This window comes from Symphalangus syndactylus, chromosome 1 (assembly GCF_028878055.3).
Source record: "Symphalangus syndactylus isolate Jambi chromosome 1, NHGRI_mSymSyn1-v2.1_pri, whole genome shotgun sequence".
Taxonomy (NCBI): Eukaryota; Metazoa; Chordata; class Mammalia; order Primates; family Hylobatidae; genus Symphalangus; species Symphalangus syndactylus.
Genome location: NC_072423.2, coordinates 69,733,596 through 69,757,597, shown reverse-complemented (window position 1 = coordinate 69,757,597; position 24,002 = coordinate 69,733,596). Strand labels below are relative to the sequence as shown.

General features: G+C 40.1%; 1 protein-coding gene and 1 non-coding gene across 19 annotated transcripts in view; one reads left to right on the top strand and one right to left on the bottom strand.

Moving 5' to 3' along the window:
* Positions 1-24,002, top strand: part of DLGAP1 (DLG associated protein 1) — a 529,488-nt gene that overhangs the window by 191,623 nt on the left and 313,863 nt on the right. For 12 of the 18 annotated variants that reach the window (XM_055237226.2, XM_055237199.2, XM_055237334.2 and 9 more), the window contains one exon: positions 15,983-16,197. In XM_055237226.2, the coding sequence (XP_055093201.1) occupies positions 15,983-16,197 (215 nt within the window). Of the gene's footprint in view, positions 1-6,409; positions 6,524-15,982; positions 16,198-24,002 lie in introns of all 18 variants that reach the window. The other 6 variants (XM_055237250.2, XM_055237265.2, XM_055237255.2 and 3 more) reach the window with 1 other exon arrangement.
* Positions 18,843-18,946, bottom strand: LOC129461689 (small nucleolar RNA U13). Its single transcript, XR_008650659.1, has one exon. It is a non-coding gene; the product is annotated as a small nucleolar RNA U13 (small nucleolar RNA).

Below are 24,002 nucleotides of genomic sequence, written 5' to 3'. Positions count from 1 at the left end.
TTGCCCAGGCTGGTGTCAAACACCTGGGCTCAAGCAGTCCTCCCGCCTCTGCCTCCCAACTTGTTGGGATTACAGGCGTGAGCCACTGTGCCTGGCCTGTCTTGTTTTTAAAAACATTTTGAACACCAGTGCCCCTGGCCCCCAGAGGCTGATGTACAAGAACATGAAAAAGCATTCAAACATCAGGCTTCCTGCCCTAACTTTGCACATGTGATAACCCAGATGATGGACTCACTTCATCTGGGCAGTCATCTCCAACCCTGGCCAGTGTTTTCTCTGACTCTTGGCTACACAGGGACCTCTTTAAAAAGACAAGCAGGTGTGTATTTATTCTGAAGACACAGAGCTTTTAAGAAATATTCTTCTACATGACTACAATCAGTACAGAAGTACAATCAGTAAAAGTAAAGGTAACTAAAGACCAAGGAGCTCAATTCAAGAAGTATTACTTTAAGGTCTCAAAACTATTCATTCGGCAAGCATCTATTAAGTACTTGCTTTACAGAAGGTACTTGAGGAGGAATGAGGATGAATAACAGTGTCTCTCTGATTAATAATGAATGTGGCAGAGCCCTGTGGCAGACACCCTAACAGTAGTGCTTTTCTAAGCAATAGTAGCAACCAATTAGTGGTAGTGAAATCAATTTAATGGGTCACAAACACCATTATTTTTAATTAAATAGAATACAATAGAAGAGAATGAAAATAAAGGCAGAGTGTACGGCATGCCAAAAGGTTAAGTATTTCTCTCTGTCTTTCACTTGTACACGTGCTTATACCGGTTTCCAAAGTAAGATGTATTTCTTACTGTGAGATGTAGCCAAAAGCTATTTAAAAGCCACTGCTGTAGAGAGAGAGAGAAAAAGAAGAAAACAAAAGCCTTGCTCTCAAGAAGTTTGCATCTTGCTGGGAAGATAAAGCTATTCATGAACAGCAGAATCCTTTGTCTATGGCAACTGATGACTAAGAGATAAAATTAACGTTGCTGACTTAGTGTCCCATGGGATTAAGATCACGGGAAAAAGTCAATGTGACAGTATGTTACTCCTTTCTCTTTGAAAAACTTTCTTCACTCAGCTTCCAGGATGGACAACATACCCTTGTTGACCCTTTTAAGCCTGCCTAGTTTGTGGTTTCTTAGATCCAAACTTCTAAGGGTGGAGCAATGCTGAGTGGACATGGCTCTTGGACCATTTCTCTCTTCTACCAACACTCACTCCTTAAGTCACCTCCTTCATTCTCAGAGCTCTAAGTCCCAGGTGTATGCCCACAGGGACGTTTGCAGCCAGGTTGCCTGAAGCCCCAGTCTTAGATAGCCAGCTACCCTATTCAACATCTCTGCTTAGATGACCCATGGGCATTTCAAACTTCCTACATCCCAAACTGAACTCCTAATCTCCGTCCCGAGTCTACTCCTTCTTTAGGCCTTGTCATCTCAGCTAATGGGAATTCAGTCCTTCCAGTTGATCAGGTCAAAAACCTTGGAGTCGCCCTTAACTACTGTTTCTCAGTCCGCACATCCAGATCGTCGTTAACAAACCTCTTGGCCTTATCTTCTCCCTCCACCGCTGCTCTGCCCTGGCTCCTCCCTTTTAGCTACAACCTAGTTTATTGCATGAGCCTCCAAGGGTCTCTGATTCTACCCTTGTTGCCCTTGAGCCATTCTCAACTTGGCAACCTGAGTGATTCTCTTAAACTAGAATGTGTCTGTGTCTCATCAAAGCCTCCATTCTATTCCCATCTCACCCCGAGTAAATGCCACAGCCCTTACCACAGCCTATAAAGCCAATCACTGTCCTCACCTTCTGCCACCTCTCACTCCACTCCACTCACCTGGCCTCCCGCTGTGTGCATGGCAGTCCTGCCCTTTCTTCAGGACTTTCTCATCTGTGCTTCTTTCTGCCTTGAGCACTCTGCCGCCAGACCCCAGGGCAGAGTCCCTCACTCCATTCAGTTGGTAGCTAGAGTTCTCTTAACGTGGCCTGCGATGATGACACTATTAACACTGCCTATCCCACCACCCTCCTCTCCTCCACACGCTCTTTCCCCCTTTCCTGCTTTCATTTTTCCATAGCACATATCATTGCCTAACATACATTTTGCTTATTTTATTAGTGTCTGTCCTCTCCCTTCCCCATGAGAGCAGAGCTTTATTTTTTAATTTTAGATTCAGGGCATACATGTACAGGCTTGTTACGTGGTTAGATTGCATAACACTGAGGTTTGGACTTCTATTGAACTCATCATCCAAATAATGAACATAGTACCCAGTAGGTAGTTTTTCAACCCTTGCGCTTCACCATCCCCTCTTTTGGAGTCCTCAGTGTCTACTGTTGCCCTCTTTATGTCTGTGTGTAGCCATCGTTTAGCTCCCACTTACGAGTGAGAACAGGCAGTATTTGGTTTTCCATTTCTGCATGAATTCATTTAGGATAATGGCTTCCAGCTGCATCTGTGTTGCTGCAAAGGACATGATTTTATTCTTTTTTATGGCTGCATAGTATTCCATAGTGTATATGTACCACATTTTCTTTATCCAACCTACCACTGATGAGCACCTAGGTTGATTCCATGACTTTAGTATAGTTTAATAGGGCTGTGATCAACATGTGAGTGCAGGTGTATTTTTGGTAGAGTGCTTTATTTTCCTATATATACTCAGTACTATGATTGCTGGGTCAAATGGTAGTTCTATTTTTAGTTCTTCGAGGAACAGAGATTTTTTCTCTGCCTGTGAATTGCGGTATCCCCAGTACCTAAAATAGCACCTGTTTCATGATACAGTCCTCTCTATGTATCCATCAGTTCTGCATCTGTGGATTTAACCAACCATGGGTCAAAAATATTTGGAAAAAAAATCCACAAAATTGCACAAAACAAAACTTGAATTTGCTGCACCCTGAGTACTATGTTGAATCCACACAAATGAAGTGATGTGCAGGCATTGTATTCGGTATTACAAGGAATGTAGAGATGATTTAAAATATATGGGAAGATAATGCATAGGTTATATGCAAATACTACACCATTTTATATCAGGAAGTTAAGCATCCATGGATTTTGGTATCCTGGAACCAGGCCCCCACAGATACCGTAGGGTGACTGTATATACTCAATAAATATGTGTTGAACAAGTGAATGAATACTTTTAAAGCATTTTGATAAGGTCACAGAAGAAGTGGAACTTTTAACTCCAGCTTAACCACAAAGTAATCAGTTTAAAGTGAAAGAAGAGGACCCTGTAATGAATACTCCAGTTGGAACATTTCCTTTCAATGGACCTTGAGCTAGCCCGGAAGCACTGATTTGGATAACTATTGAGTGTATCATACTCATCTGCACACATGTTTGTGGGACATCCTCTGTTCATTATAGATATCTTGCTGCCTGTGGAAAGTAGATTGAAACGTAGCTTAAAGTACACACCCTCAAGAGGCAAATTCCCTGTGTGATGATTATGAAAGTGGAATTTTGAATCACACATGTGCATGAGGACACCAAAATATTATTCAGTTATTTTCCCGATTCAAGAACTAGATGCATGTGGTTTGATGGTTTCATTGCATTAGAATGGATGGGATTCAGGAAGGAAAGATTATTTTGGCCCATTTGAATGCCGTATGCTTTCAGGTGTTATAAATGTAGCTTGGAATAAAAAGTCCAAACAGCCCCAAGATGCAGTGGGAATCAGATGATGATGACGAAAAGCAGGAGCCTCTGAGTTGTATCTCTTCTTAAATCTATTGGGATTTTTCTTTGTTTATAAATGTCAGATATGTAAGTTAATGATTCACAAGTAAGCCTCATTTGAGAAAGTTAATATTTCAAAATTGATAATAGAGAGACCAAAGGAAAATATTTGCTGAAATCTTTTTTAAAATTTATAATTTTAAAATTAAGTATTAATACTTGAGATGATGGACTTGATATTTTATAGACTCTAGCTATACCATTTGTTACCAATAACATTATCAGATTTTGTGTCCTAAGGAAAAAATTCATATACAAGTTTGACAAGTAGTTGGGTGTGTATAGCAACAGACATATGTGCTGAGAGGTTTATGTGATTTTAGACAACACCAAGGATTAGTGTTGATTAATGTTTCCACATGTGGGCTTCTATTGGCAGCAAGAGGAAGGTCACTAATCTTCTACCCACATCTCTGCTTCTGAACACCAGACACAAAATTCTACTTTGCCTCAGGGAATTCAGTGTTTGCAACTAGGAATTATAACAACAAACATCATAGTATATGGTGGATAGACACCAGCACACTAGTAACTATAACAATAATGGAAAGCTATGATGGCTCAACTAACAATTCCAAGCCAACAGATATGCCTCCAATACACCAGAAAATGAAGTCACATTAAAAACTAAAAAGGGGCTCTAAGTTAGCTTATCTCCTATATAGTCAGTGGAAAAGATATATTTACCATAGACCTAGACCTCTATTTTTTTTTTTTTTTTTTTTTTGAGAGGAAGTCTCACTCAGTCACCCAGGCTGGAGTGCAGTGGTACCATCTTGGCTCACTGCAACTTCCACCTCCTGGGTTCAAGCAATTCTCCTGCCTCAGCCTCCTGAGTAGCTGGGATTACAGGTGCCAGCCACCACGCCTGGCTAATTTTTGTATTTTTAGTAGAGATGGGGTTTTACCATGTTGGCCAGGCTGGTCTCAAACTCCTGACCTCAGGTAATCTGCCCACCTCGGCCTCCCAAAGTGCTGGGCCAAGCATCTAACACTCAGTACTTGTTACAAGTTCCAAAATGCTATGGGATTTTATCTCCCAGCAACTTAACACTTGAATTTTAGGTTTAATAGAAAATTACTTTAACAAAGTTTTGAAACTCTTATAGATAGCAGCCTGGTGTGATGAAAAGAGTGTAGAAATTTGAGTAAGACAAACCTGTCTTTCAATTCTGACAAGCTGTAACATTTGGTGTAAGTTATTTAATACCACTAAGTCTCAATTTTTTCATCATTGCAATGGCATTAACATAACGTAGGGTTTTTGTATTACGTGAAATTACATTTGTGTATTAGATGTTATAAAATGGCTACCAACAAGTCCTAAGGTCACATGCATCCCTATTAATGTATTCAGTGAGAGAGGAGGTATCTTTGTCCTGGCATTTCATGCACAGGTCCAGAGATGCTTGCTGACTGAGTAAGCTTAGATCATTCACCTCTGCCCTGAGCCAAGCAATGAAGCCAGGAAGTGTGATTTGCTGATTGTCCTACCCCAACTCTTGGGCTACTGCTGAAATACATGGACCTCGAGTTGAGGAGAAAGCTTTTCCCAAAGCAAAATCAGGAGGCTTGGCTATAAGAACCAGAAGTGGAACTGGGATAGCTAAACCTATATGTATTCACTACAGTCAAAATAGTGGGTGAATAATTAATAAAATTCATTTCCCTTCTTGTCCCTACATCATACTAGAATCTTAATATCTTGTCTCACTGTGTTGCCCAGGCTGGTCTTGAACTCCTGGATTCAAGTGATCCTCTCCCCTCAGCCTCCCAAGTAGCTGGGACTACAGGTGCATTCTACCACGCCCAGCATCTTAGTTATTATTTCTTGATGTGATGTCACGAGAGTGTCTTATCCACAGGTAGTGCCCCTTTTAATGTCATCCAGCACCTCAGTAACATTTTCTACTAATCCCCAAAGGCCCATGGCTCCCCAAGCCCTTGGGGACCACAGACCTAGCCCCTCTGCCATTCCCCTGCAGGGCTGTTTATCAGTGGCATTTGCACTTCACACACATGTGTTCAATTTTTAAGGAACAGTTTCATCACCAGGAAAGGGGATTTATGGGAACAAACTTCAAACCCAGTATGAAATTCAGAGGTACTGAGATTTAATACTCGACTCAGCTTGACTTACTTAAAGGTGCTTTTTACTCGTTTCCTTCATCCACCCTCCAGATTCACCAGATCCACTCAAAACTTATAAACTCCTTTAACACCAGAGACTGTGTTTTATAAAATGTTTTTGGTGTATTTGCCCAGCCCCTGCTATGGTGCTGGGTACCCCGTAGATACTATAAATGTTTGTGGGTAAGAATAATTCTATAGGGTCGTGGCAAGCAAATTACCATTATGTATCACTGTTTACAACGTTCTATTCTTTCAAGATCATTTAAAAAATGTTATTTGGAAGAGCTGTGGCAAAGGGCATAAATTCTATTTAAAGAGGTAGGTATTTACTCTTATCCTTAAAAGGTAATTTTAAGCAATCTAAAACAAATTAAGTTTTCCACCAGTTTCGGGCTTCCAAGGGAGTAAGAAAGGGCGGTTGCCAGGGAAATCTTCTCCTGATAGGGATCTGCACATTGCATAATTGTAATTTTCCTATTCTTGCTCTTTTTTTTTTTTTTTTTTTTTCTGTTTTTGCTATGAGAAGAGCAAGCTAAAAAGGCTAAAGGGACATTTAAGCCAAGTCGCATTTGTCAAGGTGAAAGCTGTGTGGAGCAGAAAAGCAGTTCTCCCAGCTGCAAAGAAGATGCAAAGAAATCGAGTGAGTAGGGAATCTGAGAGCCCACTAAAAGTGCTTAGAAGGCCAACACATTACAGCCATTTCTCTAAAAAGTTGTAGGCAGGAACCTAAAGTCCAGGGTGGAGCCTTCTTACAAATGCTAAAACGCTATTGGGATGCTTCAAGGCTCCCAAGCCACCCTTAAAGGTGTGGCTGTCCTGCAAGTTTTCTAATCACCCACCCCCCACTCCAAACTGTTCATGTTTGTTTAAACAGCAGCTGCAAACAATACTTGGTAAGGCAGCCCCGGACCAGAAAACAACAACACTCTTTCACTTCAGAATTAAGTATTTATTATTTTGAACCCTCTTTTAGCAGTGCTAGAAAATTAGTGACACGAGAACGTTTATGCTTATTTGAATGGTTACATTTTATTTTAAAAACCACGACTGTTGAGTGGGAGTGTGCACCCCGTTCTCTTCTTTTTTTTTAGTTTATTGGTTCATTCACTTAATCATCACGGATTCATCAGAGGCAAGGTAATATTATTAAAATCTTTGGTGTCAGACAAATGCACGTTTCTACCAATTATTATGACCTTGGGCAAGTCGTTTCATTTTTTTTTTTTTTTTTGACACGAGAGTCTCACTCTGTCGACCAGCTGGAGAGTGGTGGCACCATCATAGCTCACTGCAGCCTCAAACTTTTGGGCTCAAGCAGTCCTCTTGTCTCAGCCTCCCAAATAGCTAGGACTACAGGCACATACCACCACCACACCAGCTACATTTAAAAAATTATTTTGTAGAGATGGGGTCTTTCTACGTTGCCCAGGCCCGTCTCAAACTCCTGGAATCAAGTGATCCTCCTGCCTTGGCCTCCCAAAGTGCTAGGATTACAGGCATGAGCCATTGCACTTGGCCATTTTACCTTTTTGAATCTCAATTTTGAAGCAGTAAGATGGAAATAGTAATGCCTATTTCATACAACTGCTGCAAAGATTAAAATAAAGTAACATAGGCACTGCCCCTAGCTCATTGAGATTATTCCATAATTGTCAGATTTTTTCATGAATGTCAGATGCCCAACTCTCCTTTCATAATGTACATTTTTCTCTTCCTATTTACCATTCCTTTTCAAGCACAGGAAAGGCCAAACAGGTTGACCCCTAAGTCACTGCCAAGCACCCTTATTTACCTGGCTGCTGTCATTGAAATACCTTGTGCTTGGAAAGCAATCAACAGCTGCTGAGGGGTAGCTGTGCAAATAGAAACCTATCCCTCATGCCCACCATTCAGTTGCTACTTTTCTTTGTTCTACTGCCTTTGTTTTCACCAAATCAACCAAATGCCTAGGTTCCTTCCTCCCAGTTCTTTGGTTCCTGATGAAATAGAACTTTGCTTTATGCACTCACAGCCTTAGGTTCATCAGTTTTCCTCCCAAATCTCTGCAACCCAGAATAGCTCATGGAATCGCACAGGCCTGCCTTTGTATATTTTCAGGACATATGCTCCATTTCAGCTGTCCCGGCTTTCTAAGTGTCTTCATTCCTTTTGTGGCTCTCAGATTTCCCAAAATCTCACACATTCTCATTACTCCACACCTCACCATGCAACTTCCCATCCTGAGATAATCCGCTCTCAAAGAGTCACGTGCACATGGCTTCATCTCTCAACCATCGTCTCGCAGACCATCATTGGCACAGACTATAATCTGTTTAGTTACACTTTGATAACTGCAGCCCAGCCAAAGCGGGGCACTCAAGCAAGATGCCCTTGGGGAGAGACTTTTAAAACTAAGCGTTCCTAAATCTGATAGGGTAGTTCTTGTAACTTTTCTTTCAAAGGGTTGTAACCCACTATTTGTTTATTAATTTTTTCCTTCAAACAGACCTCAAAACACTATAATATTATTTTCTTATCTAAAATATGTGCTTTGTAGTTTATTAAAAAATAACAATTGTTACCCAAAAGACATGTCAAAAGACATATATGAATATGCTAGAGGGGGGCGGGGGAGATTCCTGAACTGTGAATGGCAGACCTCAGCTTGGGCACAGTGTCACCCTACACTAGTTACTAATCTCTCCCGACCTCAGTTTCTCTATTTGACAAACTGAGGTTATAATATTTACTCTTCATATCCTTCATGATAGTTGTAAGGATCATAAGACATTATGCGAACTTATGATTTTTTTCAAAGCTCATGACATGATAAATGTAATTGCTGTTATTAATTTGGTCATTACTAAATATGAACATTAAGTTCAACAATTACTATCCCAGAATACATTCATTTCTTGTTTTTCTTCTCATACATATTTTTAAAAGGTTTTTAATTGATTCTAAGAGCCATAGTTTCCACATTTTAGCATTTTGGATACTGGGATAAATCATATATTCTATGGAGTGTCAGAATTTATTGATGATGTTTCTTTCTTTCTTAGTGACACAAAAAATGTTGGTACAATTGCATTAGTATCTTAGATTCAGTAAAATGTGCAGTGGCACAATCTCAGCTCACTGCAACCTCCGCCTCCTGGATTCAAGCGATTCTCCTGCCTCAGCCTCCGGCGTAGCTGGGATTACAGGCACCCACCACCACGCCCGGCTAATTTTTTGTATTTTTAGTAGAGACGGGGTTTTATATCTTGGCCAGGCTGGACTTGAACTCCTTGCCTCATGATCTGCCCGTCTCGGCCTCCCAAAGTGTTGAAATTACAGGCATGAGCCACCGCGTCTGGCCATATGTTCCTCTTTCAACTGAGTTTAGGAAAACCTAAGGTGGCGGGGAAATGTCAGCACCAAAAGATACTCCACTTCCAGCAGAGAGACAAATACCTTTTTGTGCCCATGGGCCAACTTAGGAGAACCGTTTTCTTATCATGAAAGAAATTTTTATAAGTTTGCAAATTATTTTTATATAGTCCATTTGCACTTATATTCTTATACTAGAATATATAGCGGACAGAAATATGGCAGCCACTGCTTTTAATCCACTTCTTTTAATAATAAATGCCACTGCTTTTAATCCCCAAGATTATTATCATTGGCCATATACTTTAAAAGTAGCCGCTGGGCGTGGTGGCTCATACCTGTAATCCCAGCACTTTGGGAGGCCAACGGGGCAGATCACTAGGTCAGGAGATCGAGACCATCTTGGCTAACACAGTGAAACCCCTGTCTCTACTAAAAATGCAAAATATTAGCCAGGCGTGGTGGTGGGCGCCTGTAGTCCCAGCTGCTGGGGAGGCTGAGGAAGGAGAATGACGTGAACCTGGGAGGCGGAGCTTGCAGTGAGCCAAGATCATGCCACTGCACTCTCCAGCCTGGGTGACAGAGCAAGACTCCGTCTCAAAAAAAAAAAAAGTAGCCATGAAGAAAGCCAGGTGTGGTGGCAGGTGCCTGTAGTCCCGGCTATTCAGGAGGCTGGGGTGAGAGGATCACTTGAGCCCAGGAGTTTGAGGAGCAGCCTGGGCAACAGAGTGAGACCTCATCTCTACAAAAATTAAAAAGAATCAATTGGAAGTGGAGAGAGACTATTTTTGCTCCTAATTGAAAGTAGGCATCAGAGTCTTGGAAAGCCAAAGTCATTCATCATCAGGGGGTGTCTGTGTGCTCAGTAATATGGCTGAGTACAGTGTATAGTGCAGAACTCCCATCAAACAGAACTTTATTAAGCACTTCCTGTGTGCTTGTGGACATTACCTCATTTCGTCCACACATAATTCTATGGGATAGGAAACTGAGGCACAGATAAGTTAATTAACTCACCCAAGGACGTACCTAGTAATTTACCCAGCAAAAATTCAAACCTGGAATTCAAGCCTGTGCAGTTTAATTGCACAGCCCACCCTCTAACCCTTTGGCAATATGGCTTCCCCCGATTTCAGTAAGCTTATGGAGTAGTTGGAGAGATGAAACAAAGACAAAGAGGGATGTCCATAAAACACCATTTAGTGATGATTTAAGTACTCAGTATAATCATGTGGACCGAGGGTTAGCATACTTTCTCTGTGAGCCATATTGTCTCCATCGCTACCATAAAGCTCTGCCCTTGTAGCTCAAAGTTAGCCATAGATAACACAGAATGAATAGGCATGCTGTGTACCAATAAAACTTTATTTACAAAAATCGATGATGAAACAGATTTAGTCTGCAAGCTATATTCTGCTGACCCCTTATATAGATGGTACATGCTATAAATTTCATAAAGGAAAAGATTAATTTAGGCTGAAGCAGTTGGAGGGAGTCTTGGGAGAGCAGATTCAACTTTAAGGAAGACTTGAGATAGCTTAAGACGAGCTACGTGACCTGACCCCCTTTGCTTCTCTTCATGTCACGTCTCTCTTGCTCAATGCTCTCTGACAAGGCTGGCATTTTCATTCCTAGGGCTGGGATTACTCCAATCTTCTTCTTACTCTAGATACTTTGCACTGGCTGATCCTTCTGCCTGGAAGCTCTTCCCCTAGATCCTTCCAAGGCTTGCTCTTCTGGTCATCAAATCTCTCAGATGTTACTTCTTCAAGGGGGCTTCACTGAAGGACAAGTTAAAGCAGCCCCCCTCCAGCTACCCTAGCACATCACCTTATCTTATTCCTCGTAGCATTTGTGCTTCCTGAAATTATCTTGTTCATTTATCAGGTGCTTGTCTATTATCTGTCTCTTCTAGCTCTCTTTCTAGAATATAAATTACATGGAACGAGACCAACATTTGTATTATTCACTGGTGTGTATTCCCAGCACCCAAACCATGGCTGGCAAATAAACAACAAAAAAATACCTGCAGAAGTAAAGAAATAAGGGAGGGAGACAGGAAGAGAGACAGAAAATATGAGCATGCCCCATCAGGTGGTGTTTTATTTTCTCCTGTTCTGTGACTGAATAGACTATAACCTTCATTAGAATGGCCCATCCTTCAGTGCCCGTGACATCATTTCAATTCAGAAAGCATTCTCATCCTGGCTGGGCACGGTGGCTCACCCCTGTAATCCCAGCACTTTGGGAGGCTGAGGCAGGCCAGATCATGAGGTCAGGAGTTTGAGACCACCCTGGCTAACATGGCAAAACCCCGATTCTACTAAAAATACAAAAATTGGCCCGGCATGGTGGCAGGCATCTGTAATCCCAGCTACTAGGGAGGCAGGAGAATCTCTTGAACCCCGGAGGCAGAGGTTGCAGTGAGTTCAGATCGTGCCACTGCACTCCAGTCTTGGTGACAGAGCGAGACGCCGTTTCAGTTATAGATGGGCTATCACTGAAATAAAGAATGCACACTAATCCTCATTTTGTTTCTTCAAAAATTAAGATCTCTGTTGGAGTGCTAACGCTTAAACATATAATTAAAAAGCAATTAATCCTTTTTTCTCATCCATAGCTACTATAAAATCTAACCTGTATTAGTTTGCTTTTATTATATTTGTTTATGTTTGTTGAGTCCAACCCCCTCCTAAGATGGTGCACACAAGCAGGGCATCCCCCCAGCCTGAAATCAAGAGGACCTGCACTCTTTGTCTCTGCTCCAGCTTTCCTTCTACCAAGACTTCCAGCTCCTGAAACTGCCAACACAGTAATAACGCAGGCTTTTCTGAGACAGCTGCAAGGTTATCTTTTTCTTTGGACTTTCCTAAATCTTTTCTCTTTGTGCAGCTGAAATGGAAAGACACAGCAACCTCCCAGCTCACAATAGCAGCTGCAGCCATGTAATTCTCCCTTCCTTTCCAATCAAAAGGGAGTAACATTTCACTCTTTGGGCCTGGTATGCTTACCACTTTATATGCTTTCTTCTAAAACTATCTACCTAAGCAATGTCTCCCTTTTGCTTTAGTGTTTAAGAAACAAAAAATAAAAGCTGACTCGATTATGTCGATGTTAATGGCCCTTACAGTTCAGCAACTGTGTTTTTCTTCTCCAAGGTCTTGATTTTCTGTCTCTACCCTTTCCCTAGAACTGATTACTGTATTATTTTATGTGTAATCTTGTTGTATGCTACCTTTAGGTATATAAATAATGTATTACTATTCAAATTCCACTCCAATGGAAGTCCCTTCCACATAACTTCTTAGCTGCTATCATTTGAAAAGTATGATTAATTGAAAGATACACAGATTAAATACTTCTCAGCTGGTTCCCTAAACAGCAGTTACAGACTGTTTCTAGTATGAGCCCAAATTTCTACCATAAACTAACTTTCAAAAAAATATCTGAACAAAATTTGTCATGTTTTGTTGCATAAGCCGTATGAGCTAATCAGTTTGTCATTAGTCTCTGACATACTCCAGAGAGCAATGCTTATGAACTTCACATCAGGATTGAGAAATAGCAAGTGTGGGGTGCATCATCTATGACCCTCAGCTGTACCAAGTTAATTTTTAAAATGTAATTGCTAAGCCTATAATGAGGCTCTGAACATGATCATATCTATGCAGTGAGTCACCTGCCAATGCAAGGAAAACAAGACTGTTCTCAGCATTTATAATTTCCTGAGAAATCTTTGTTGCTGTGGTGATTTTGATGCTTTTACCTAAAAAAAGTAAAAACATTACATTGTTACTAGCGTAATTAATAAATGGCAAGTGTATCAAATGTGATGAGCACACAGGTGTCCGGGACTATAATTGCTCAGTTCTGCAGGCGCCACAAAGCACAGCCTAGAAAGACAAGGAGCATCAAACAGTGGTCAACACATGGCCCTAGGAACTGCCTCATTGAAACTCAGCCCCTTCTTAGCTGTAACTCTGAGTGAGTTACATAACTTTAGTGTCCTCATTTGTAAAATGGGAATAATAATAATACCACCCCTCTGCTGTGTGGATCAAACGAGCTGACATTGGCCAGGCGCGGTGGCTCACACTTGTAATCCCAGCACTTTGGGAGGCCGAGGCGGGCGGATCACGAGGTCAGGAGATCGAGACCACGATGAAACCCCGCCTCTACTAAAAATACAAAAAATTAGCCGGGCGTGGTGGCGGGTGCCTGTAGTCCCAGCTACTCGGAGAGGCTGAGACAGGAGAATGGCGTGAACCCAGGAGGCGGAGCTTGCAGTGAGCCAAGATTGCGCCACTGCACTCCAGCCTGGGTGACAGAGCGAGACTCCGTCTGAAAAAAAAAAAAAAAAAAAAAAATGAGCTGACATTTATAAAGCACTTAGAACAGTGCCTGCACACAGGAGCACAATATAAGAATTTACTAAATAAAATGAACATGCTGCAGGTGATGCTTCGTCTTGATTAGTACTTTTCAGAATTAGAACCTACAAACCACTGTTTTCAAGACCATGAATAGTAGCGTCTCTTCAATCTGAAGTTCTTAGATCTAAACTTTCAAGTTATACAGGTGAATTAACAATTAAAAAGGAAAGAATTATGCTCTTTTAGTAGAACATCTATTCTCACTTCCTTAGAACCTATAATATTTAGAAATCTCTGTCTGATATGTGTGTGTGCTATTGTGGACAATTTTCTTAACACTTTAGGTTTCAAAGTGATATATTATAAATCATAAAATTTTGATTAATATAATTTTGATCTTAGGAGTTAAACACTTCGGACCCTAATGCTGCCGTTTTAGCTGTGTGTCCTTTGGCAAGTTACTTACCTTCTCTGAGCTCCTGCTTCTCACCTGAGAAAAACAGAAAGATATGCACAGGTTGTTGTATGGATGAAATGAGATCTTGTAGGCAAATTTTTTTAGCAGAGTTAAATGTTGATAATGAAGTACCATGTTATTTTAATGGATAAGCAGTAAATCGTTAACATCAAAATATTAAAAGCCTTTTTATTTTCTCATTGCAAATCTGGCCAATTCCAGGGAGCCTTTCCTGGATCCTCCTTTCCCATCACCATTATTGCTAACTCTCGTTTCTCTTCTCGTCTCTGTTATAAATATGTTGAGGGCAAGAACCAGCCTCCCCCTTTTTTGGTCTCTTTTACTTAAGCCTTGTGTAGTGCTCTGTCCACTGTAGGATGTTTGCTATGTTACTTCTTAATGAATAAAAAGAGTGGCTATTATGCATTTTTTTCACATCATGAAAAATGAAGAAGGTATGAGATCTAGGTTGAGTTCATGTTGAAGTGGAAAATCTAAGAGGAACTTAAGAGAAAGTCATGAAGACGGCTTCTAAAACATAGTGCAGTGTTCTGCTGAACTCAGAAAAAATGATTGTGGAAAGAAAAAAAAAGAGCAGTGCACTGACAACATGATTTTGTTGTGGTACCCACAGTTAGGGACTTAGAGTAGGATCCAGCAAAGCAAAAGGAAAGGAACAATTCAGACAAGTAGTAGCTACACCAGGTAAGTCGAGCAATCAGAAGGCCAAAAGGGGAGAAACTTGCAAGACGTGTTATTTGTATGTATGTGTGTGCATGGGTGTGCAGAGGCCAACAAAAAATAAAAGCAAGAAAATGCCATTATCTTCCATTAGGAGACCATTGGGAACCTTTAGAGAGTGCTTTAAGCAGATCTATGGGAGCTGAATTCAAATTAAGAAAGATTCAGAAAGAATAAGTGACTGGGGAGTAAATGCAGCTGGTGGAGACCACTGGTTTAGGAAGAACACAGACTGGATACGAGATGGTAAAGTTGAAAGGTTCAAGGAAGGCACAGATCAATCAGAAAACATTCCTGAATCTTAAATGGCAATTGAAAACAAATCACTGAAAAGCTCAAATAAAATTGCTCTCCTTTCAAATGGCATTCTTATGCCTGACTCAACTATTATCAGCATGAGAAAACTAAGATGTACAAATGATTCAAAGCCAGTGGTTTTAATTTTGCTACTACATGAGTCATGTTAAAGACTGAGACGTGGATTTGTACATATTCAAAATATTTTTGAGCCTATTACAATAAGATATTGTTATTGAAAGGTTAATGTCTAAAGTTTCAGATAATTATATTACCAATATCCAGCACCATACCAAAAAAAAAGAAAATACTTGGTCTTATTTATACATTTTAAAATAACTAAGAGAATAATTGGAATGTTTATAACACAAAGAAATCACAAATGCTTGAGGTGATGGATACCCCATTTACCCTGATGTGATTATTACACATCGTATGCTTGTATCAAAATAGCTTATGTACTCTATAAATATATACACTTACTACATACTCATAAAAATTAGAAATGTTAGCCTGTAATCCCAGCACTTTGGGAGGCCTAGGCGGGCTGATCAAGAGGTCAGGAGATCAAGACCATCCTGGCTAACACTATGAAACCCCATCTCTACTAAAAATACAAATAATTAGCCAGGTGTGGTGGTGGGTGCCTGTAGTCCCAGCTACTCAGGAGGCTGAGGCAGGAGAATGGCATGAACCCGGGAAGCGGAGCTTGCAATGAGCCAAGATTGCACCACTGCACTCCAGCCTGGGCGACAGAGCAAGACTCCATCTCAAAAAAAATAAAAATAAAATTAAAAATGTTAAATCTAAAAAAAAGGAAAAAGAAAAGAAAAAGGTAGGATTTTATAAAAAGTGAGTTATCTGTTTTCTGTCTGAATAGGTTCCTCAAGATGAATGGACAGGGTACACCCCTCGAGGAAAAGATGATGAAATTCCATGCCGAAGAATGCGGAGTGGCAGTTATATCAAGGCCATGGGGGATGAAGACAGTGGAGACTCAGACACGAGTCCCAAGCCTTCTCCAAAAGTTGCTGCACGGAGAGAAAGCTATCTCAAGGCTACTCAGCCATCCCTTACAGAACTCACCACACTCAAGTGAGTAGTCCTAACCCTGCCCTTGCGATAGTCCAGGTGCTTGTATTATCACCGAGGCTCAGATGGTGTGTCTCCTAGAATAAGTGGGGCAGAAACATCCTACGGGTGGAGCAGTGCAGTACATTGATTGTGACTTTAGATCTGACGTCTGTACCACAGTGCCTTTGTAGAGAGAGGCAACAGATGTGTTCTGCATTGATCATAAGCTGAACCCCTCATCTCTAAGAAGCAGAAGCAATCCAATCTTTTCAGAAGCCATTCTATATTTAAAAGAATCCAGAATGGCTTCTGAAAAGAATGAAAATTTCTGGTCAATGAGAATATACATGTATCCCAATTCTTGAGTGTTTGCTCAGGCACGAAGTACACACAAGAACTTTTTCTTAAGACTCTTGAATTTTTCAGATAATTGAGTAACATAATAGAGGAGATTGTCTTGGAGAAGTTATAGAGTGTGGCCATGCTTTAAAATTGGATATGTGAAGGTTCTTGACATACGTTTTTAAACTTGGGCACTCAATATGGATTACAACTGAAGGCCTTAAAAAGGTTTTGTTTTGAAAATATAAATGTAGTCATACATTATTTAATGATGGAGTTACATTCTGAGAAATGCATCATTAAGCGATTTCACTGTGCACACATCATAGAGTACACTTACAAAAACTTAGATGGTCTAGCCTACTACACACTTAGGCTATATGGTATGGCCTATTGCTCCTAAGTTGCAAACCTATACAGCAAATTACTGTACTGAATGCTGTGGGCAACTCTCACACAATGGTAAGTATTTGTTTATGTAACTATATCCAAACATAGAAAAATACAGTAAAAATATAGTATTATAATCTTATGGGACAACCATATTATATGCATCATTAACTGAAATGTTGTTGTGCAGCATATGACTGTAGTCCTTAACTGTATTTGTGCTGTTTTTAAACAAAGAATAGCGCTATGCAGGAAATCACTGAGATTGATTATTTTAAGCAAGACCTGATTTAATTCTAAATGCTGTTTTTAGAGAGTAAATTCTTTAGAGTCTTGGAATGTAGAAATAGATAGAATTCCCTTTGGACCTGAAAAATATATTACAGATAATTCGTATTTTTAAGTGCCTTTGATTCCATATTTTGATGAAGTAAACATTACTATTCATGCATTTATATTATGTTACTAAATAAAATATTAAAATGCAAAATAAAGCAAAAAATCAAAGCAGTCGAGTTAAGGAAAACAAACCCAAATGTTAATCAAGAGCACTGAAAAACAGCTGACTATTGTGGGATGGAAATTTATTTAAATAGCAGAGTATGTTGTATTTTAAAGATCCGGACAGAGACAACCTCTCATGAATTATTTTTCAAGGGTTTGTGTGGAACAATTCTGGATCATTTTAATCAAAAATTAATACCAATGCATTAGTAAATTAAGCCAAGAAAAAAACCTCTTCCTTGTTTCTTTGGCTTCCAGTTGCCCTTCCTCTTTGCCCTTATGACTACATATGTTACTTTTCAAGAATCGTCAGAACAAACTACCACAAACTTGGTGGCTTGATTAGATCTACAAAGACTCTATTTCCAAATAAGGTCACATTTACCAATAGTAGGAGTTAGAACTTCAGTATATCTATTTGGAGAACAGAATTGGACCCAAAACATTGCCACACAAGGTAAAAAAAAAAAAAAAAAAACATGGAAATAAAAAACAGAAATAAGTCTTCATTGCACTTTGGCACATCTAGCAGAAGCTCAGAAAATTAAATTAAAAGAACTGGATTTGTAAGAAAGGCAGTGGACCAAGGTGACATGAAATGAGGGAGGCCAAGGACCCTTCTGAAAAAAAAATATTCTTCTATGGACCTTAAAATATCTCTCCACTAGACACAATGTTAGGTAGTCATGGCCATAGGGTTAACATCTTCCAGAAGATGCAAGAAAAGGATTGCAATGGGCAAGAAAGTCACTTAAACTGGCAACCTCCAGAGTCCTTTCCACCCCCTGAGTATCCCGTTAGGTTGTCATCAAGATGCATTGGTCACATTCGCTGAGTGACACTTTGGGTCTTGGGTGATAAGATAGAGGAATTGCTCTTGTCCACAGCAATACCCAGGTAAGAGGAGAACAGAAAGATGCAGAGCCATGAGGAAGATGAGGAGAGTGCTCTGAGGAGACTGAGGACAGGGGTAGAGGGTAGGGGCTGAAATCAACTTCACAATCATGCCCTGGGCTACTCTCGTAGCTTCAGGATGTGGACGATCACTCTGAAGTCATTGAAACTCTTTCTTTCTCATTTGCCTTCTTCACAATATGACCCTCCTCTAACATCCTGGACCATATTTTTGTGACCACCATATATTTCTTTTGCTGCTCAGAAGTTTTTAGAGCAGAAAGAGGCAAACATGCAGATGACAGCTAGGCTGATGGTAGAGAGTCAGCTCCTTCAGACAGTGAAGTTGTTGAACTGAGAATGAGTTAGTGACGCTATTTCGTCCCTCCCCACTTACAGAAATTCAAAGTGGTGATAAATGGACAGGAGAACACCTACTAAACTGAATACATTTTACTTAGGATGGAGTTTCCCCAAACCATCTCTCTAGTCCCCTATTCTTTGGCAGGAAAGAGAACTTTTTTTTCCTATGTTTATGTAAGATGGATAGTGTGCCAACATCATAACAAGGTTTGAAGGAAGCACATCTCATATATTACTGTGAGAACTCAATCATCATGATTATGATCCACAAAAGGATCACAGGAGAATCTCAGACAACCATTCAAACATATCTTCCTTCCCTGTGCTACCATCACATCCCCTAAAATCATTTCTCATAGTTCCACTTACCTCCATTCCTTTCACATTCACCTTTTTTATGAGTTCCCTTTGTCATTACAGTCTACACATTAAACCTCCGTCATCTTCAACTGCATACAATTGTTAGTGACCTCTAGTTTAACCAGACTGGCCAGGCATGGTGGCTTACACCTATAATCCCAGCACTTTGGGAGGCCGAGGTGGGCAGATTGCTTGGGCCCAGGAGTTCGAGACCAGCCTGGGCAACATGGCAAAACCTTTTCCCTACAAAAACTACAAAAATTAGCCGGGTGTGGTGGCGTGTGCCTGTAGTCCCAGCTACTTGAGAGGCTGAGGTGGGAGGATCATTTGAACCCAGGAAGTTGAGGCTGCAGTGAACCATAATTGAGCCTTGCACCCCAGCCTGGGCAGCAGAGAGAGACCCTGTCTCAAAATTAATTAATTAATTAATAGTTTAGCCAGATTGAAAGAGATACAAAAAAAAAGGAAAATACACTATAGAGGCAAAAATTCAGACATGACATGACTTATAATCAATTCTGTCTTTCATTCCTTGATGATGTTTTGACTGCAGATCATTATTTTTCTAGAAGTTTGAAGGATTCAGTCCCTTATGAGAAAAAAGATCCCCATATCCTGGAATTCTAGTTCCTCAAAAAAGAAAACTATATTTATGTTCCTACTTCTTTGACATTTAAGCCGATTTTTTTTCCCTCCTTCCTCCTCAGCAATTCACAGCTTTAGGGATGAATCATAGCCCTGAACCAAGATAACTAAAATTAGGCAAGTGAGATTGGGGCAACATTTTGTTTAAGGTTTTCAACTCCCATCTTCTCTCAGAAATGTTGAAGAGAAGGCACTCCTACACTTTCTTACATTGTTTTTCTCTTTTCTTTTCTATTTTCCAAAGGCATCTTGAGGATTTATTTATGTGGGTGATTTTTCATCAGCTGCTTACTGTTAGTTATTGGGTCCTCAGACATATAAGGCCTAAGGTCAGTTAAACATTCTGGTGTTAGGAGTAGTTTTGAGACAATGAAGTCCATCTTTGGGCCAGCAAAACTCCTCCTGTAGCTACTCTTGGAAAACCATTATTTCGGTCACTCTCTTCTCTTATCCCACAGCTATTAAGAAATCGCTCCACCTCATCACTAGCTTTTCCTTCTTCCTTACTTATTAGCTAACAATAAATTTGAAATGGCGTATCACCCAAGAATATTAGTATTTTCAAAAAAAATTCTGAATGTTTAATAGTAAATTTCCAGGCAAGTGGAGGAGACATTTAGGGGCCAGAGTTCCCTCAAAGCATGTTGTTGCAGCCTGGCACTGATGAAGAACTTAAGTCTCTTACTTGGAGTGCTATTTATTCTAGAACTGACACTACTGCCTGCTGCCATGATTAGTTAAAACCAAGTCCAAATCCCATCTGAGACTTTTATTCGATACACTGCAGAAAGAACTTTTTAAAAATTATACTAAGTGGGGTGTCATTTAAAAGATTCTGAAGTTAAATTCAAATATCTATTAATCCTGCATGAATAATAGTTTAAGTGTCTTAATACTTCATCTCTTTATCCAAGCACTAAGAAAAATTCTCCCCCTGGAAGAAATAGTCAGTCTATAATATTACAGATTTTGAAACTCCTCTGAAATTGAGGAGAAGGATTCCAGGCTGTCGCAAGAGAGCCAGTCAGAGCTCCTAGCAATTTTGATAAAGTGTCTAACAAAAGGCTTCAGGAAGATTTATTTTCAGTTCTAAACGCCTTGAAGACAAATCATTTTTCATTTTCAGGATGGTTAATCCTCTTAATCTTCATTTTTCCCCCTGGACCTGAACCTTTTTTTGTTTGTTTGTTTTAGATAAATTGGAAAAATGTAAATTCAAATTTGGAAAAATACTAAGTAGCTGTGTGCCTTTTGGCAAATGGATTAATGTCTCTGAACCTCCTCATAAATGAGAGTCTCAGTCTCTTAGCATGGATGGCACCACTTAGGCGGCTCTGCCTACAACTCCTCCCACCCCAAACCTGTGGCAGACAGCATTAGCCAATCCCAGCATTGATGGATCCCATCACCCTACCCACTGAGAACAGACTGAGCCCCTGAACCAGTCTCAATGCAGTGCTCCAGCCACCATGATTCATCGATCCGAGATGCCCACAGGTGCTATCCTTAGTCAACAGGAAATGTCTCCCAGGAACCTTTCAGCACTGACGTGTATAATTGTAAGAACAAAGCACAGTAGAGTGGTGGTTCACAGTTTAAAGACAAAAGGAAGTAGTATTGGTAAAGAAAATAATCTGAGAAGAGGTAGATGGAGTGTTCTTTTTCAACTTTAATTCTGGATATTTTAAATGCATTGATTTCTACGTGAGGAACCCAAAACCATAGCCTCTTGCTGGAGTCTCTTTTGTTATTGTTGTTGTTTATCTTGTATACGTTTTTTGCTCCCCTTTTTTCCTCCTGAACACGCTGTGTCCTTGCCTGTTCCTCATGTCATATACTCCCCTCCTACCTACCTACTGCTCCTTGTTTTCCTTTCCTTGCTAGAGAAAGAGGGGGATGGGATGAAGATTGGAGCATCGCTGTTTTTTTCCCCAAAGATATGAACTGTATTGCGAACATAGCAATTTGTATCATCCCATCTCTGTTCTAAGTAGCATGAAATGTCTCTGTTTTGCCTAAACGCTTTTTTATTCCTCTCCTACCTGTTCCTCCGTATCATTATAACGTATAATAGCAAATGCTCCTTACAAAATAGGGAGAACAAGAAAATACAACCTGCCACACAAAATTGTGAATTTACGTCCTCAGTGATCAGTGATATAAACTCAGCGTAGTGTCCCATTCTTCCCTGACTGTAATACTTTCTTCTATTATCCTCTATACCTCTAACTCCCCACTCCCACTTTCCAATATAATAAGAAACGCGACATGTTTAAAACAGGGAAAGTCATTCTTGCTTACAGAAAAATCATCACTTGCTCATCTACAAATTATCTAAATACCTTTCAAATCTTTGTTAGAAATCAGCTTGATTTAAAAAAGAAAAAACAGCTAATACAAGCAATCATCTATTACATTCAGTTCCAGATCACCACTCTAGTTTTTAAAAAAATGTTCCTTCATTGAGATATGAATGCTGTCCTCCAAATGATGTGGGCATGTGTGAGTATTGTAGTCTGTACCAAATCCTGGTTTCTTGCTATATAATTACTCTTTAGAAAAGCCTGTGTTGAAAGGAGGCCTGCATAGACTGAAAAGTCTCTACGGTGTTCATGACTACAGAGAGGAGAGAACTCCTTGTATGTCTTTAAAGGAGGCAAAAGAATAAAAGAAAGTCCCAGTACTTTTCTAGAGAGAAGGAATGAGACATTCTTAAAAGTTAAGAGTCAGGGATTGGGGGAGGGAGAGCATCAGGATAAAAAGCTAATGCATGCTGGGCTTAATACCTGGGTGATGGGTTGATAGGTGCAGCAAACCACCATGCACACGTTTACCTATGTAACAAACCTGCACATCCTGCACATGTATCCCAAAACTTAAAATAATTTTTTTTTAAGTAGGAGGGATATTTACATTTTAACAAGGTTGTAAGTGCCTGACTGAGTGCTACGGGCTTTACATACGTGTTTTCTTTTGATCATCATAACTCTATGCATGCAATTTTGCCCATTTTACAAATGACAAATTTGCATCTCAGAGAGATTAAATAACTTTTTTAAGGTCACCTATCAATCAAATGTCAGAGCTAAGATTTGAGCCCAGGTGTTGAAACCAGAAAAGATAAAAAGCTGGATGGAAAGTTGAACTTACTAAGACTGCAGTGATGAGCTATTTAAAAGACGTTTAGTAATGGAGGGGAAAGGAAGATCAACTGGGTGTGGACAACTGAGAAGTGGTACCCAGGAAAAACAGACATTCAAAACAGATTGTGAGAGTGAAGGATGGATTTGAAGGGGCGTCAGAAGCCTGCAGTGAAGTGAGTTCTAAGTCACAAGTGTAAACATCAGACATGCAGCTGAAACAGGAAGGATCTTGAGAACATCTTGACTCAGGCTTAGCCTCAGGTGCAGGAAAGAAGAACCAATGACCAAAGGATCAGAGCTGCAGAAGGCGCTGGCTGACACAGGACACAGGAAGAAGGGACGTACTCTTAGGAGCCTGGGTTCAGCTCTGTGGTGACTAATACAATAATGAATCCTGGGCCTGTCTGTGTTCTGTGGCTTACCATGTGTAACCTGAACCTTCTTCAAAGGATGGCAGACCAGGTTTGCCCCCTTGACAGCTCGCTTCAAGGGGCAGTATAAACAAAGCCCTAAGACAGCAGAGGGAGGGGAGCGGGGAAGTCCCTGGCTAAGGGTTCTGGAAACAAAGACTCCCCACTTCCTTTAGGTAGTGCTGATCAGAGATGCTGCCCACTGTCCTCCAGGATGGCTTCTCTTTGCAGAGAGTCTTAAAATTCCTTCGTCTTGTCTGTCTGCCACCTGCCATTTATTCAATTTAATATCTATGTTCCCATTAAAGTGCAGACAACAAGGTAAAGAGAACACCCTAATTACAATCAGAAATTATATTCATGCAATCACTCATTCACTCATTTATTCATGCAACAAACATTTGGTACCTTTAATAATTTAAGTACTGTGTCCATCATTTATACCTTGGTTTCAATATTCACTAGATGCTTTACTAAAATCTGGTTTTCCAGAGTCAACTGGAAGAGAAAAATACACACAGACACACACACACATAGACGAGTCTAAGAATGGCAAAAGCAGGCACTACAAAGAAGAAAGGAACTTAAAATTCAGAGGCTGGTGGTGTTAAAATTGATAGTTTTGGTCAGAATTATTTTCTGATGAGAAAAATCTGCATTGCCTGGCATAAGAAAGGATTTTGGTTTTGTTTCTTTTTTGTTTTTGTTTTGTTTTGTTTACAGGTTACTATTTTGTCAGCAGCGTTCGTTATTAGCTTCACTTTTGCTGTATCAT